The sequence below is a fragment of the Mesocricetus auratus genome, unplaced genomic scaffold (genome assembly GCF_017639785.1).
Source record: "Mesocricetus auratus isolate SY011 unplaced genomic scaffold, BCM_Maur_2.0 Super-Scaffold_100027, whole genome shotgun sequence".
Taxonomy (NCBI): domain Eukaryota; kingdom Metazoa; phylum Chordata; class Mammalia; order Rodentia; family Cricetidae; genus Mesocricetus; species Mesocricetus auratus.
In genome coordinates, this window is record NW_024429208.1 from 25,207,708 (window position 1) to 25,226,200 (window position 18,493).

Sequence of the window (18,493 nt, forward strand, 5' to 3'; positions counted from 1 at the left end):
GTACATGGAGAAACACTTCTTCTTAAAACACTAAGGCTTCATAATTGGGATGGCAAGGGTTGGCTGTTTGCCTTCAGCTGCTTCCCTAAGATAGCACTCAGAAACCTCCCTGAATGGGGTATCCAGGAGGAGAGGACAAGTGGCTAAGTGGGAAGCATGCAGAAGCAGCTGTGCATTTGTCTTCTAGAGCTGTGCTCTATTGCAGACATCAGTAACCAAGTCTACAATGGAGCAGGCGGTAAGCCTTTCCGGGCTTTGCAGGCCATTTACTCCGTTCTGTGGCAGAAGCATGAAGGCAGCAATTGCCCGAGTGAATGCACACAGCTATGTGCCACTAAAACTAGATTTACAGAACTAGATGGCAGGCCAGTTTGGTTAGTCATCTTAGTTTATCAGTCCCTGATGTAGGTGATCCAACTAAGCCAAAAATATTCCACAGAGCATCACTGATGGCCAAATTCGGTAGACATGAACTAATATGATAGCATGCAAGATTTTATGAATGAAAATTCTTACTGAGACATCATTGCATTTTCAGATGCAAAACTCTACTTCATCTATAAGTTTCATGTCAAGTACTCATTATTTACTACAGGGCAGCAGGCTTCATCCATATGCTGTTTTCCCTATCCTCTGATATTTCTGAATTTGGAAAATATACCAAATGTCTATTGGCATACAGCCCTGGCTCTTCTTGGAATTCAGATGGTCTCTGGGGGGATGGGGTCCTAAATAATTGCAAGTTGGGGCTGTGGCTACGAAGTGTCTGTTTAAGAGTTAGGTAGCCTTTCTTCCCAAGGCTTAGTGGATAATACACCAGTAAAGGACATGTCAAGTGACGTGTCAGTGACACCTTCTATAAGGCTCTTTACATCAAAATTTTAAGTAATGTATTTGAGGACAAAGAAGGCTGTGAGCATAGTGGTCTCTGGCAGGGACAGCAGTTGCATGTGGGTATCCCTAGCCCTTCCCAGGCTGCCAGAGCACATAGTCCTTGGATGTTTCTTTACAGGTGTCGCTTGGGAAGGGGCACAGGAGGGTCCCTTCGGTAGTGTTGGGGAAAGCAGAACATTGGCACCTGATATTCAAGTCTCTAAATGAGTCATGTGGCAACAGTGTGGAACCCTTGGGGGCAGTTCCTGAAGGAGCACAAAATCCCTAGTCTCCTGTCTACTGTAGTTAAGGGGTGCCCAAAGAAGTGGTAACAAGTCAGAGCCCAGAGAAACCAGATACCTTTAGCTTCCTAGGACGACCACGGCCCCACCCCAAGTGCAGCCCCACCGAACCCTGCCTTGGCACAGCCAGCCAGCTGCAGACATTGCCTCAAAGAAAGAGGGAAGATTAGAAATACAGATGCCCAGAAGCTCCCCAGCCTTTTCTTGCTGTAGAAATGACACAGAACTGTGCCTCTGGCCATTTCTGTGACCTCACAGAGGCTATTAATGGAGTCTGGCTGGCTCTGCAGCCCCCAACTCTGACCCAACAGATGTCTTAGATCATCATCCCAACTCAGCTGCTGCCAGTGGCCAGGACTATTGAGAGTCAGGGACAGACCTCCTACTGCCCTGGCACAGGGCTGGCTTCTCCAACACCTCTTACAGCCGATCCATCCGGCAAGTAACTGAAAAGGCTAAGGAGACCCGATGAGAAGACAGGAACACCACCAACAGCCAGATCTACTCTCTCAGACACCCCTAACTTCACTGCCGTACAAGCTTCCAATCCCTCCCTTCTGCATGCTGAGAAGGGGAAGTAAGCAACCTTGGCCAGGCATCTATGGAGGAGAAAGACAAAGTAAGAAGATGGAGTCTGAGCACAGGAGCTTCATCACACAGGAGTGAGGCAGCTCTAAAGAGGAAGCATCTGGAGAGCAAGGGGAGGGCTTGGTTGCAAACAGTTGGGGAAGGGCACAGAGCTGAGGGAAAGGACAGATGTACCAGGCCAGGGAGCCTGAGGCCTGCTCAAGACAGCAATGGCCAGGCGTAGGGTAAGCTAGGGCCTGGAGTGAAACCAGGGCTGAGAAGGTGTAGTCCAGAAAGAACCTGGAGACAATGCAGGGAACTGAGAAGCCACTGACGAGTTCTAAGCAGAACACTGGTGATATGGCTTTGAAAAGTCACTGCATGCAGTCATCCATGGTAAACATGCTTGGGCACTCAGAGAGCCATGCTGCCAGGGCCAGCATGCAGGAATGTCTGGGAGAGAAGCGCTCATGTCATGCGTCACCTTATTTGCCTATAAAACTTTAAATGGGACTTTGCCAGTAGGCAAGCCAGAACCACCACTGGCTTCTTACTTAGATTACACAGTTGTTGATCCTTTCGTTTCTTTGAACCCCACCTGGAGGTCAAGAGGAGCTGGGCAAGTCAAGGGCATTGTGAGCACATGTCTTTTTGTGGAGCCCTTGTGTCTTATCTAAAACCCCTTTTGGAGTTCGGAGGAATCTAGAGGAAGGTCAGGAAGAGAGCTGAGCCCCACTTTGAACATTTGTGATAACTTTTCAAGAAAAGCAGGCAAGTGGGGTGCTCAAAAGGGGGGTGATTTAGGACTCCAGCTCTCTCTGGGCTCTTCCTGCTTTGGGTCATGGATACCAAAAGGGCATGTAGCCAAAGTGCTTGAGTCATCCAAGCCCAAAAAACATGCATCCCTACCTCAGGAGGCAGTGGAGATTAGTACTAAGGCCTGGGGTGGGTTGGGGGGGCCAGGGACTGCCCCTGGAGGCTGTCCAAGGGACTGACTGGCCTGCAGACCATGCAGCAAGCAGGCTTGTACACCCAGGGCAAAGCTCTCTCCACAGGGATGTGGCACAGAGAGGATGCTCCTTGTGATGGTGCTCCTTGCCCTTGAAGGAACCACACCCTCCTCACCCAGCCCCCTGCTTTAGTAGCCATGACAAGCTGAGAAAAGACCTAGCTAGACAAAGGCCTCTGACTCAGCACATTTGCTTAGTTTCTAGCCTTCTGACCTTGCAGGAGCTTCCCTAGTAACTAGGAGGTCAGACACCCTCCACGTGGCAAGGAACCAATCAGAAGTTAGCTGGTGGGCTCTGGTCATGCTTTACGGTAAAAGGTGCAGAGCATAGCAACTGCCCTGGGAGGGCCTATAGGCCATAACAACATAACAGGTCACCCAAACCCAGAAACAGACCAATCTTAATACTGTTGCCTACCCCTAGGTGCTCCCCTTACTCCACACCCCCTGTGATGAACTGACAGTTAAGACAGTTAACTTGTTAATAATAAAAGACTCTTTGCTTTTGCATTGGAATGGGTCTCTTGTGATTTGGGGGTTCAGACAAATGACTGTCTACTATGAACTCCAGTTATCAAATGTCTTTGCTATTATAGTCCTGATATCAACTACATAAGCCCAGAGTTCGGGAATCAAATGATCATTTAAAAGACAGTACAGGACCTCAGCAGGTCAGATGGGAGACTTGCAGAGACACCAGCAGAACAAGTCTGAGTAGACCAGGACATACTGTGGTGGCCTTGTAAAGGATTCTTTGCTAACTCAAAGCATCCCCTGAGTCCTGGAGCATTGTGAGTAGCCAACGGCTGGAGGTATGAGTCAAGGATTTGGATGAAGCAGTGGCCACTCCTACCACAGTGGTCCTCAGCCTTCCTAATGCTGTGACCCCTTTGATATAGTTCTCCTCACGCCGTCCTGGCTCCCAACCATGAAATTATTTTTGTTGCTACTTCATGACTGTGATTTTGCCACTGTTATGACTCAGAATTTTAAATATCTGATATTTCTGATAGTCTTAGGCAATCCCCATATAAAAGGATCATTTGACCCCCAAAGTGAGAACCACCATCTACCATGTCCTGTGGTTCTTCCATGTGACTTCTCATTGAGGACTGAGGTTGACATGGCTGGGTTCAGTATTGCTGGTGCTGGAGAGCAAAAGAGATTCCACGAGCATTCAGGCATTGCTGGGAAAGACCTTGTAATCTTTGCAGACCCACAGTGCTGCAGAATGAATTGTCGAGGGCAGCCTAGGCCCTTTACAGTAAGCAGTGTCCCTGGCATAACGATACCAGTGTCTCAAGAACTTGTACAGTGGGAGCTCAAGAAGCATTTTCTGAGTTTTAGAGTTGAGTAGACATAAGAGAATGGTAGCGAGCTGTCAAAACTCTGATGAAACTCACCACCCCCTCTTATGCCCAAAGCTCCCCTCTTTATTTGACTGCCATAACCCCTCCTGCTACTGTTCACTTCAGCTGACTGATTGGCACTTAAGGCTCCATGTGTCTGACTTCAGATACTACAGTATCTTTGCACACGGACTTTCTTCTCTTGAATCCCCTGGGTTCTTATGGAGAGTGAACTCTCTGGACAGGACTCCCGAGGCACTGCAGTGCCCATCGTATCTATGCTACCTGTCTACTGTCTGTGCCCCGCCCCTGTCCTCCAAAGAGCAAAGCTGTCCTATGTGTGCCTCTTACTTCTCACCCTCTCCACATCCATGTCCCTGGCAAGACTTGGACAATGCCCGGAGCTCCACTGAGGTACGTACGTCATGTCCCAACAGCCTCCTGCTTCCTCACACTTCCGTTAATCTGATGGTGCTTATTCTCAGTGTCCCTAGCTCTTATCATCTGGGTTTGCCACCACAGACCATGATGCCATTCAGATGTGTTCCATCCTGGCATTCGCAAGGCCAGAGAGAGCTATACAAACCAGGGGTGGTACTGACTTCCTGTATTAGTTACTGTGCCCGAATCTCCATGACCAAAGACCTAACGAGAAGCAGCTCGAGGAGGATCTAGTTTGGCTCACTGTTTGAAGGCACAGCCACTCGTGGCAAGGAAAGTGTGACACTGGGGGCATGAGGCAGACATGGAAGCAGAGAGAAACCAGAAGTGGGGGACTGTGCTCAGTCAGGGGCCAGATCCTAGAAGCTCAGCTTTAGGTCTGACTGTCAGTTCCTGCTCCACGGGGCTGTGTCTCAGTGGCACGCCAGACATTGCCCAAGTCCTGCCAGGAAGCGTGGAATGGGGAAGAGAGCTCCAAGGAGATGCCCATGCCCTCTGGGACCTAGGTGTGGAGAGGGTGACAAGTGCATACACAAAAGAAGGGCGACTTTGTTCCTCGGGGGACAGGGTGGGACATAGATGGGCTAGTGACAAGCTGACATGGATATGGCATGGTAGGTGTTGCAGTGCTTTGGGAGTCATACTCAGAGTGTCCCCCCCTCCCCCCGTTCTATATAGGAACCCACAGGATTCAAGAAAAGGCCATTGCACAAAGATCGTGTCATGTGATACTTCCTTATGGATGCCATGGAAATAGCTGACACCCTCAGTGACAGGAGAGCCCTGAACCCCGTCACAGCCGGTCCAGGCCTCCTTCTAGAGAGCCTCAAATACCAAACCTACATCAGGGACATACTGAGGCCAGCAGAGCCACACACTAAACAAGTCAGCCACAAAATGAATCTGTGACAAGCTGAGCTCTGATTTGCCCCTTGAGGGCTAATGTACAGTTTCTTTGGAAACAAGAAATATTCGGTCCTATCACCGACTACACTGGCATCTTCACACCTTGTCTCATATTTCTCCTGGATAAGGCAACACCAGGCAGCTTCCCTTAAGGTAGTCTTCCATTACCCTCATTTCTCTAGACTTAATCTGTCCCTGTCTCCCAAATCCAGGTTCCAGGAGGGCCTGGTCTCTGTCCCTGAACACAGTACAGTGTCCAGCATGGGTCAGACCCAGTGTATGTGTTTTGAATAATCAATTATCCATTTGTCTTCTTGTCCAGGGGACTCTGGTCTTTATCGTCAGTGAGTGCTACAGGCAGAGGCATCTAGAATGGAAATGGAAGGCAAGGGAGCCCATGATCCTACAGGGAGAAGCCGGCCTGCCAGGAAACACCTGCTCTTTACACTCTACAGGACACCTTACTTTGCCGAGCTATCCCTAGTAGTTCCCTTGTGTGCCCACAAGGAGAGTCTCTGACTCTATTGATTCTGTTGCTGTAGCCGATAGAGCTAAGCATCCTTGGGAGCCTGTTTTCTTAGCGAGGATGTAAGAGGGCTCTAAGAAGTTACAAGTGCCAGAGCAGAACACCAGCACACACTGGAGAGTAGTCGCTCAGGGCAGGCTCTCCAAAGCAAAGAAGCCTGCAAGGCACCCTGGGAAGGCACCAGAGGCTTCAGACTGGGAAAAAGAAAAGGGAGGGAGGCAGTGAAGGAGACCAGCGCTGGCTTCCCCAGGAGCTAAGTGAGATGACAATAGGAATTAGCATCTCAACGCCTTGCTGAAAGCAAGCAAGAAAGGGCTGGTTCCCAGAATGAAAAATAGATTAGTCACTGTCAGGGTGAACAATAGAATAAGACATAAACAGCAGTCTGGCACGGAAACCATCAACTTTTCTCAAGTAAAAAAAATAAAAATGGTGTGCAAGAAGGTACTCTTGAAGCCGGCTGCAGAGCTGCAATGCCACAGCCAAGCTCTGTACCAGCAGATGAGGAGGCAGCAGGGGAGAGTGACAGTAATCTCCAGGAACTGTTTCTTCAAGCCAGATACTGAGAGGGCAGGTTCTGATGTTTACAGCCCTGCCGGAGAGGGCAAGAGAAGGAAAGGAAGGAGGAGAGAGAGTACCCTGGAGTAAATAAAGCAGGCTCCACCTGCTTCCCTGGCAGCCTCTAGGTGTTGTAACCAATGAAACAGGAACTCCAGGAAGACCACCAACCTAACTCACCTTTCACTGGGCTCCACAGTAAATGCTGTTTGGTTGGTGACCAAGCTCTCAGGCTAGGTACTTCCAAAGATGTTCCATGCCAGCCTGGACAGATGGCTCACTGATTAACAGCACTTAGCTGCTCTTCCAGAGGACCTGGGTTCAACTCCCAGCACCCACATGGCAGCTCATAACTATCTCTAACTCCAAATCCAGGAGATCCAACACCTCTTCTGGCCTCTGTAGTTATCGTGCAGGCACATGGGGCACAGACATACATACAGGCAATACATTATACTCAAAAATTAATAATAATAATGATAGAGATCCTCTATGCCTAGTTGATTCTACTGTCACCCTGTAGTAGGTAGGCCAGCTTTACAGGATGAACTGGGGCTCTGCAGTAGTTCTACCATGATTCCCCAGAGACCTGGGAAAACTGAACTTCCCTGCATATAGTCAATATTTAAAACCTTAAAATTATGACTACTGCCAAGCGTTGATGGCATATGCCTTTAATCCCAGCACTTGGGAGGTGGAGGCAGGTGGATCTCTGTGAGTTCGAGGCCAGCCTGGTCTACAGAGTGAGTTCCAGGACAGCCTCCAAAACAATACAGAGAAACCCTGTCTCGGAAAAAAAAATTATGACTGCTACTAACAGCTCACCTATCTCAAGAGTCCATACCAGTGCTGGCTAAAGCCATGCATTAGTGGGCTGTGTTATCTCTTACCATTCCACAATGAAAATCAAAACGAAATAAACATCAATGCAAAATCACAGCTCTCACCTTGAAGAGAATACGAGGTTGTTTTTCTTTCCTGTTTGTTTTTTTTTTGTTTTTTGTTTTTTGTTTTTTTCTGGAGCCATTTTGAATGACCAGGACCTAGGAAATCACATTTGGGTTACCCAAAACCATGTTCCATCATGGAAGTCATTTCATGACGTTAAATAGTTTTGCAGAAGAAAGAAAGTCATAATCAAGGCATGTTTAAAATACAATAGTGGGTACATCGTGGAGGCAGATACAGCAAGATGGGGGAGCTTGTCTATAGGCCTAAGATGTTATCTGATGATGCTAATGCTTTTGGGTTGGTGGAAGCTAGCAATTTGTTAAATTAATAGATTCAGAAAGGTTTTCATCTGTCAGTCACAGGATGTTAGTTCTGATACTGATATAGTCAAAGAATGGCTGTTGGGGGATAATGCTAACCTAAGACAAGGTAATTAGCCTCTGGACCTGCAACATTCCAACCTCTTCACAGTCCCAAACTTCTAATCAGTCATACTCTGCAGACACAGCTTCTTCTTAGGAGCTCTCATTCACGCAAACAAAATCAATAACAATACAATCAAATCCACGAAGCAGACACATCCCCCCCACTCCCCTTCACAGAGGCAGGGGGATGGAGGGTGGTCATTTGCTTATGGCCTAGCAGAGACGCCAGGCTCTAAACCTAGATGTAGACTCTTGGTTGAGCAGACTTGCGTAGATGCAGAGGTCAACCACCGGGTTCACCTTACCTTAGTAAAGGTCAGACAATCTTTGTCCTGGTCTCTGTCCTTCATCTCAAAATCATAAAGTGCTTTGCCTTGGGGCAGAGCCTGTGGCAAGGGCCTGACACACTGGATGTAGCTGGCTGGCAGGAAGCCGTGAGTGCCCTGCAGCTCCCCGTGGTACCAATTCTCATCCACCTTGCGCCGCAGGGTTATGATGTCCCCTTTGTTGAACTTGAGGTCACCAGGTTCTTTTCCCTCATAGCTGTAGAGCGCCTTGCCATAGGGAAGCTGGGACAGATTCTGAAACAGAAAGTAGCAGGTGGTTACTCGGAATGCCCCCTCCCTAGCACCCAAGAGATTTGTCCTGGGCATGGGTTCAGTGGTCATTGTGTGTCTCGTGTGTAAATGGCATTCTGAGAGCAGAAAACATTCCAAAGGAACAAACAGTCTAACATGGGAACATACAAGTTCTCTGACCTCAGAAAAGCACGATAGTCCCTTCAAGAGCAAACCTGTCAATCATATACATGAGGACCAAATGGCGTCCAGCTTCCCATAGAGACCACTGCACTGGAAAGGCTCTGAAGGAAGTGATGAGGCATTATCTGTCAGAGATAAGGAGGAACCAGGCAGGGGCGGGGGTAACTGGTTCAAAGCAAGTCAGGCTGACAATACTCTACCCATTGTGTGCGTCTCCCTCTCTATGGACCAATAGCATATGCTCACCCAGCCCAGGTGAGAGATGTCTGGTGGAGAAAGAATTCAGAGGCTGCTTCCCCAGTCCCAGGACACACACCTCCCCATTCCCCAAGCCATACAAACTTTCTCTTCACATGCAACAATCTGGTCCAGAGGGAAGGATACTCCCAAGATATCTAACCCTGGTCTTATACAGTCAGGAAGTGTTTGTCATCCTGTCAATGTTTGTCAACTTATCTGAATGACATTTGCTACTGTGGTCTCAAACAGCACCCACAGTTAAAGCCCAAACAAAATCTTTGGCAGCAAGGAGACTCTCAATCCTAAATCGATCGGATGTTACTGTCCATTCGCTATACTTTTCTAAGTGGCCCTGACTGGTAAATTCTGTCCCTTGCTTTTCTTTCCTGGTGGTCCACACTTGTTCAGTGATCCATTCTGTGCCTGAGGAAAGCCTTGTCACTGTCTGTGAGTCAATGTCCAGCCATTCCCTCCTAGAAGTAGCATTCTTCTCAAAAGGGCCCCCTGAGCCAAGGATTCTGTAGTATTTAAAATCAATCAATAGCCATACAAAGCTCAAAGCCGCAGTACATCAAGAAGTCTTTGTAGAGGGTTTAAATAGCACATTGCAAATCAATCATTCTACATTTATGTCTCAGAGATGTCTGATGACAGCATTTAAGAGAAACCTGCTGGCAAATTGACAAACAACCCCCACTAACCAATTAAATAGTAACACCAGAGAACATTTCATTACAGAACTCATTCTGGATAGCTTTGTGGTCTAAGTACAATAGACTGTACCAGGCCCAGACTTTAGAGAGTACAGGCGAAAGGCTATTTGCAATCCAATGCTTTGCTTCAAAAAGACTAAAGAGATGCTGAATGTGGGCCATCAGGAAAGCCCCAGGGCCATATAATGGCCAGCCAGTCCCTGGCCCATGGCTTTTGCATCAGGAACAATTTTTCTCAAGATACTTCGGGTTGTCACAACGAGGAAGGGTGCTGGTGGCATCTAGTGAGCAGAGCCACGGATGCTGCCAAGTACCCCTCAATTCATAGCACATTCCTCCCAAACCAGGAATTTACCAAGCTCAGGATGACAATAGGTTAGGAAACCTATCCCCACTCTGCCAGCTAATCTACAAAAAGATGTTTCTCCTCAGCTTGCCACCACATTAAAAGTCAAGTCATGACAGGAATATTTTCACTATTGACTATATGACAACACTTAGAATTTTACTCAGAAAAGGGGTTTCAAGTGCCAGTAAGAAAAGAACACATTCTTCTGCTCAAAAATGCACCTCTACTGGCTACCCAAAGGAATGTTCCTTGACACAGACTGGCACTCTGTGCTCTCTTCTGCTAGACTCGTCGTCTTAGAGACACGGCTTTGGTGGCTTTTTGGAAGCTTCTGCTACCACCGATCGCAGTGTGAGCAGGACAGACCATGCCAAACCTGCACCATCACTGTCCTTCAAAGACCCAATGCCAATGAACATAGAGCCCTCCCCCAGTTCCCCTGCCCAGAAACGACTTGGCTTTCTTGAGACAGGCTGACACAGGAACCATTTCAAGTACCGTTCTCACCCACTATGGACAACCATGGCACTGGATCACTCAGTTTAGCTGGGAGGGTGGGAATGTAGTGCCAGGGAAACAGGAAATAAATGCCTAGGAGACAGCTTGATTGACTTTAGGGCCTGAACTATAGAATAGCACCTAGTCCAGGGACCCACAAGTTACCCACTTCCTGGTCATGAAAGGCAGCGTCCTGAGTCTCAGGAAACTCGGGTTTGTACTGATTCTCTATGTAGATGATGGTCCCACACATATGCAGGCCATGGGCTACTCATCACCATTATAGACCCAATTCTGCTTGCCTCTGGGTGTCCCCAACTCTCCATGCCGACCAGTAGATTTCATATCAGTCTAGACAATTTGTTTGGAATGTAGACCTTCTAGACCGTCCCACAAGACCTCTCTGTACCTTTAGCACTACTTCCTACATTCTTCATTCAGACCATGCAGACTCCATCTATCTGTGCCCATCCTTCCCTGAACCCCAGCCTTTCTTCTCAAAGCCTGCTACTCTACTGCCATACTCTTAGATCTCCCCCCACCTACCTCTCCCTCTGTTCTCAATGTACTGTCCTGGATGCTGGGGGCACAGGTGTACATTGGAGCCTGCCCTGCAAATTCCAGTGGCTTTCACTGTGCCAAGGAATTCAAACTCCCTGGAATAGAAGCAAACACACACTTTTCTAGCCATGGTGGGTAACATGACAACGCCCAAGGAGGAGATACACTTCTGAAACCTATGGGCTCAGCTGACACAGCTCCACACCATCTCTTTTCCTGCCTAGATCCACAGCACTGGTACTGGGCTCCTATGCCTGGAGTTTCCTGTCTACTGTATTAACAGAGCTATGCTGTATTCACTCTGACAACCAGGACCAGAGAGAAACCCGAGAAACAGCAGACACCATCTTTTTGTTGTTAGTTCAAGGGATCTCGGGGTAATCCCAAGCCAGGCTGTATCTCTGCTGCAGGCAGTAGGTAAGGAGAACAGTGTGGGGGAAGGTAGGGGGGCAGCAGAGGTCAGAGCCCACTCCTGTACCGCTTCTGACTCTCATGAGTATTTAAAATGTATAGTAGCAATATAGACACAGTTCTGAGCAGACAGACAGACCGACAGACACACACACACACACACACACACACACACACACACACACGTCACAATGATGTTGACATGAAGTTATGCAGGAGCAGACCAGCCAGAGACCAGGACTCTGTGTTAAGGGAATCTCAACCCTGACTTATGGCACTTTCCACAGTCTGATCTTCAAAGCCCATTATAAGGTTAACTAATTAGTTCCTGGCTGGTCCTAGAGGAAGGTGAGTATCACTGGGGAGGAAGCCGAGATGAGACTCCTGCAAATCGCACTGTGGCAGCCCATCAAACTCCTAGGTTCCCGCTGCCTGTTCCAATCACAGCTATTTGCCTTCTTTCCAGAGACAACTTCTCTCACAGGGAGGGCATCCCCCCCTAGGAAGATTCGAGTTCAAACACGACCAGGAAGCCACCATTAAGGCATTAAGAAAAAGAAATAAAAGGGAAGAGGAAGAAATATATCTAGGAAGCCTACAGAATAATTAACACCAGCTACCCTGCAAGGCATTAATAATAATTAAAACTTATAATGTCAATTTCATGGCTCATTACTCAGATGAGACATGCAGATCTTCCTCTGGGCTTAATATCCTACCCCCACAGAGACAGGGTTCTTACATATGCATAGCAGCACTTTGCAGCTTCTAAGGAATCAAATTCAGCAGTTTGCTTTGACAAATGGGATTCCATTATACCTCCAACTCTGCAGGGTCTCACACGCATCCCTGGGCCATGGGGTCACCAGGGCCTGAAGCCAAGTGGATAAGCACACATAGATGTCTCCTCCACCACGAGAGCACCAGAAAACCAGAATGAAACACAGGAATCAAGAACCTTTAGACTCTATGAACTCAGTGTCTTTCACTCAATGCTCGCTACTTGGGGTTCTATCTACCTGTTAATAATGGCTATGGGTCCAATCGCTATAAGTGATTAGTCCATGTTTGTCCTTAATCCCTGGCCTGATAAAGGTCACAGGATCAAAGCATAAACTGATAGAATAACTATGTGAAAGTTATCAGAATCATAATGGAATCACTTTTGCTAAGCCCTCCATAAAAGTTAAGTACATAAATACATGAAGCAAACCAAAAGGTTACTAAGGAGGGGATCTTATGTATTCATGTCTGTTAACCAAAACAAAAGACTTCCAGAACCACAAATACTGTGACCTTACACACACACACACACACACACACACACACACACACACACACCTGCTAGGAACTCAGACCAGTGAAGGTGACTATGTGGTTAACCTTGGGCCAATGATATTCTTGCTACTGATGTTTTTTAAACCAAGGGTGAATCCTTCCCCAGAGTCTAACAAGGTGAGTTTGCCTGGTCCTCCCCTTCATGTACCCTTCTTCAAACCCCAGATCTAGCCCAGACCTCACATCCAGTACACCAGCCTAGTCTGGCCACCCCTGCCTGCACAACATACAATCTCTAACCTTCCAGAACACTCCCTGACTGTCCACAACCTACAGGCCCCTCCTAAAACACATCTACGGGCTTCATCCAACCAGATCCTGGACACCCTTCTCCAGAGTCTAGTCAGGTGAGTCCACAGGATCCTCTTCTGCACACACCCACATCAACCCTAGATCTACCTCTAAATTTCAGGATAGGAACAGGATGCACATCCTACACACCAGACCAATTCACTGTATCTACCTGACTTCATTATAACCAATCTTTAGGTCTAAGCAGGCTTATATAGTCTGTGTCCTCCCCTGACCTACTTGGTCTATAACAGACACAGAACTAACAAAAGAATCCACATGCCCAGCTGTACTGCAAGTATGCAAACAATATGAAGATCAAGGAAGCCTCTCTGCTCCAAAACCCACCAGTCCTACAGAAATGCTCACCAATGAGAATTACCTAGATGAAGCCCAGGATATAGACTTTAAGAACGATCATAAACTTCATCAAATAATTTAAGGAGTTTAAAGAAGACATAAAGAAACAGCTCAATAAATTAAAGAGAATGAACTTAAAGAGGCTAAATGCCTGAGCAATGCAGGGGGGGGGGGAACCCACATATATAAGGCTGATGAAGATGACAATAGAGAATTTAAAATGGAATGCAATGAAGAGATAAAAACATTGAAGAGGACTCAAGAGAAAATGAAGATGGGAATGCAAAGCCCAACAGCCCAACTAGAAAACCTGAGAGAAAGCCTTCCAAGTAGGATGAACAAGCAGATGATAGGATAGTAGTGCCCAGGATAAAGCAGATAAAACAGAGGACCCAGACAAATAAGCAAAGAATATAAAATTTAAAAAAACAAAGCAGAAGACATAGAAGAAAGGTAAAACACCAAACCTTTAAACCACAGAAATAAATATAAGAGAGGAGTCCCAGGTCAGTGGCATGAGCTAGATCATCAGTGAGATCATAGAAGACAATGTCCCCCAAATAAGGAAGGATACACCTACACAAATACAAGAAGTGCACAGAATACAAATAGACGAAACCAGAAAAGATACTCCCCAGAGGCACATCATAGTTAAAATGTTAAGTATACAGAACAAAGAAAGAGAACCAAATGCTAAGAGAGAAAAAACAAGTTACATATAAAGGAAAACCCATCAGATTAACAGTGGATTTCTCAATGGAGAGTTTGAAGGCCAGAGGAGCCCACAGCAATGCATTCCAAACCCTAAAAGACCACAATGACCAGCACAGGTTAATGTGCCCACTAAAACTATCTCCCATGTTTGAAGGAGAAAGAAAAACTTCCCATGACCTAAGTAGCCTAAAGAAATTATATCCAAGATACACAAAATACAAAACACAATACTTTGGGGCGAAGAGAGGAAATAACATAGCAGAGAAACTTTGGAAAGAAAAGCATAGCTAAAATTACTCAAACACAAACAACAATACTGGATTTAACAATGCAACAGCTTTCAATAAAATCATTAAATATTAATGGCCCCATTTCTCCCACCAGAAGACACTGGATGACTGAATGAATCGAGACACAAAAATGATCTGCTGTCTACAAGAAACACATCTTAACTTTAAAGTAAGCACTGCCTTAGAGAGCAAAGATGCACAAAAGGACTCCAGTGAGAAGGGACAAGGAATCAAGCAGGCACCACTATCCCAATATCTGCCAAAGTAGACTTCAAACAAAACCTAACCTGAAGAGATAAAGAAGGACACATCAGTCTAATTGAGGGAATGGTTAACCAAAAAGACATTACTATCCTAAACACATATGCACCAAACTCTGGTGTGTCCAATTTCATAAAACGTGTACTTCATTAACTTGAGTACATAATTAAGAATTAAAGACACAGATGATCATTAACTCATTAAGCCTAGGTGATTTCAACACCTCACTTTCTCCAACAGAGAGGTCATCAGGACGTTTAATATCAAAATTAAATAATCACAATCAAACAGACTTAAGGATATAGGATATGCTACTCAGACACCAAAAAATATATATTTTACTCAGCAGCTCACAGAAAACTCTATAAATTAGACCACACTCTGGGACACAAAACAAATCTTAACAAATTCAGTGACCCTAAAACAACTCGGTGTATCCAGCTGACCCTAATGCTATAAAATATAAAACTCACAGCAAACAAATGCCTAGAAAATATACAAACTCATGGAGATTAAACAGTTCTTTACTGAGTGATTAATGGGGTAAAAAAGAGATCAATAAGGACATTTAAAATTTTTTCCTCAACTAAAGAAAAAGAAAAAACAGAAAAAACAAAACACAACATACAGAAATGCCTGAGCCCCAGGAAAAGCAGTTCTCCAAGGGGGAAGCCAAAGCTTTAAGTGCCTACTACCAAAAAAAAACAAAAAACAAAAAACAAAAAAACAATCAGAACGAGCACAAATAAGTGACTTGACTTGATGACACGATTCAAAAATTTGAAAAACCAAGAACAAACTAAATCCATTAGATGGCAAGAAACAGTAAAAATCAGAGCTGAAATTAATGAAGTAGAAAGAAGGAAAACAACACAAAGAATCAACAAATCTGAGATCTGTTCTTCTTTGAGAAGATAAACAAAACCAACAGACCCTTTCCCTCCTACTGGAAAGAAAGAAAGAGAAGACCAAAATTAACAAAATCAGAAATGAACTGAGGAACATTACAACAGGTTCAGATGCTGTATGGGATACTTTAAAAACCTGTAATCCATACAGTTGGGCAAACTAAAATAAATGGATGAATTCATAGATTAATCCAAACCACCAACATGAAATGAGAAGTCAATAACCTAAGCAGATCCAAGACAGAAGAGGAGTGTGAAAGAGCAACAGGAAGCTTCCAGCTAAAAAACATCCAGGCCCAGATGGGTCCACTGCAGAATCCTAATCAGACTTTCAAAGAAGATCTACAGCCAATCCCTTTTAACTATTCAAAAAAGAAAACGAGACAGAAGCACACACAAACTCTTTCTGTGAAGCTACTAACAAACTAATACCAAAACAACATATAGACACAACAAAAAGAAAACTATGGGCCAAATTCCTGGTAAACATAGATTTTTTTTAATGCTCAATAGAATACTTGCAAACCAAATGCAAACATACATCCACCATGACCAAGTTGGCTTTATCCCAGAAATGCAGGTGTGGGTTCAAGACCCACAAGTAAATAAATGTAATAAGCCACATAAATGGACTTAATGACAAACAAAAAAAAAAAAAGAAAAAGAAAAAGAAAAAGAAAAAAAAGCCACGTAATAAACAAGACCTGAACAAGGATGACAACAGAAAAGTTATTGTGGAAACACATGGGACCTCAACCCTAAACAATGAACTGGGGAACGCTGAGAGCAAGAGAAACAGTCTTCCCCTAGGGAAGACAACCCCAGTTGGTTATCTAATACCAAGTGGGAGGCTCTGATATATGTATGGGTAACTGTAGGAGGAAGTCTGATGCCGCCATTAAACATGTGACTTATTAGAGGCGCATACAGATGAGGTAATAAAAGGGCAGTTTACCACACCGCTAACCACACCCACTTTAGGCAGGACTAAAGACGTATACGGCTGGACGTAAAGACCTATACGTACGTAGGCGGAACTACGTCACTAGCCAGGCCCACTTTTGGGCATGGCTAGGGGGCGTTACGGGGGAAGGTATAAAAGACAGCACACAGGAAGTCTCGCTCTCTTTTCCTGGAGTTCGGCTTCCGGCTCTGCAGAGGAAAACGGCTTGTCTCGTCTGGGTTACTTGTTTGGTATCTTCGTCCATTGAAGCCTACAATTTGGTGTTGGGAGCAGGATTGGAATCCGGATCCAGGCGCCCAGAAAAGCAGCTTCTCTCGGCCCGACCAGGCAGACGTGGACTCTCCTTTCGCTAAGTTCCTCACCACTTCGCTCAGCAAGGCACGATTCCTGCTGCCAGGAACCAGCACCTTCTACCTGCCGGTAAGGTTAGGCGGTATTCCAAGATTTCTCTCGCGGCCACGTGCTGTTTTACTGGCGGCCTGCTGACTCCGGCCACGTGCTCTTTCGCTGGCAGCCTGTTGATTTTGGCCTGAATTACTCCATTGGTAACAAACGTAACTGCTTTATACAATGTCAACAGCTAACATTATGATGCAGGATGTTAAGAATTTTCTTGTTTTTTGTATGGATGGGATTTTAGAAAGGGTTGAGGACCTACCCGAAAGGTACTTCCTACCCACGATGGTGATTATTAGCTTCATAATCAATATAATTTTGTTAATTAAATGGCTCAAAAATAGGAATAAACTTATACAGGTCATACAGTCATCGCAGGATAGTTTTGAAATCTTAATACAAAGGATTCAGGAAATGCAAAATTCATTGCAGGAGAGTAAGAAAGGGTTGGTAGAAAATATTCAGGATATTAAAAATGATAATGTAGGTCTGACGAACAGGTTTAAAGAGACGGAACACAAAATCGAATTACTTTCAGGAAAAATGTGTTCCACAGATAGAATTGAAAAATTGGAACATAATGTTGAAACATTTTACGAAAAACACGGTTCCATGTTTGATGATTTCACTAGCAAATTACAAAGACTGGAACATAAAATTGAAATGCTAACAGAAAAGAATCGTTCCATGTCTGAGAGAAATGATAAGCTAACTGATAGAATATCATTTGTGGAAGGCAGTTTACATGCTATTGAGGTACTTGCTAAGGATGAGAATATTAGAAATTTGGAATCACATGTAAATGATGAATGTAAAGAAATGAAAGATTCCATGACGTCCTTAGAAAATTATTTGTCCCAAGAACTTCAAGAGGTCAGAGAAACAATGATGAATAGACTGCAGGATTTAGAAGACGCTCAATCTGATACTTCAGAATCAGAAATACAGGCAACAGGTCAGGACAGGAGTTTCCCAAAGCTTCTCAAATGCCGGAATGATTTCCCTAAGGTTGCTATGCGTTCCCCTATGGTTTTTCCAATATCTGTAACAGAAAAACCAGCAACGAAAAAAAAATCAAATGGTCCCATTGCTTATCACTGGGAGCCTATACAGATGAAGGAGCTAAAGAATATTAAGGAGGCCATTGTCTTGTATGGTCTCCATTCTCCCTTTGTCAGAGAGCTCCTAACCTCATGGGCTACTGTAAATAAAGTAACCCCAAAAGACTGGGCCCAATTAGCCTCTGCAGTGCTCGGAAATTCTTGTCAAATTCAATGGAGAGCTTTATGGAGGCAAGAAGCAAAAGCTATAGAGATTCAGGAATTACAGAACGGTCATGAAGTACCCCAAGACAAGATTCTTGGGGAGGGTCCTTACGCTGACACGCAGGTTCAATCTGCATATGACGAGCACATGTTGTCTTTGTGCCGTACAGCTGCTTTAAATGCCTTGGATAAGGTTTGTGAAACAGGAGAGATAATGTAACCCTACACCAAGGTATTACAGGGCCCAAGGGAAAGGTTCACTGAAT

General features: G+C 45.3%; 1 protein-coding gene across 2 annotated transcripts in view; it reads right to left on the reverse strand.

The window, feature by feature from the left end:
- The window catches only part of Sh3rf3 (SH3 domain containing ring finger 3), a 265,267-nt gene that overhangs the window by 102,170 nt on the left and 144,604 nt on the right, over positions 1-18,493 (reverse strand). Inside the window, exons 2-3 of one of the 2 annotated variants that reach the window (XM_021227644.2) lie at positions 8,213-8,488; positions 7,479-7,574 (exon numbers count right to left, since the gene is read on the reverse strand). In XM_021227644.2, the coding sequence (XP_021083303.1) occupies positions 7,479-7,574; positions 8,213-8,488 (372 nt within the window). The remainder of the gene's footprint in view (positions 1-7,478; positions 7,575-8,212; positions 8,489-18,493) is intronic. The other variant, XM_005070858.4, reaches the window with a different exon arrangement.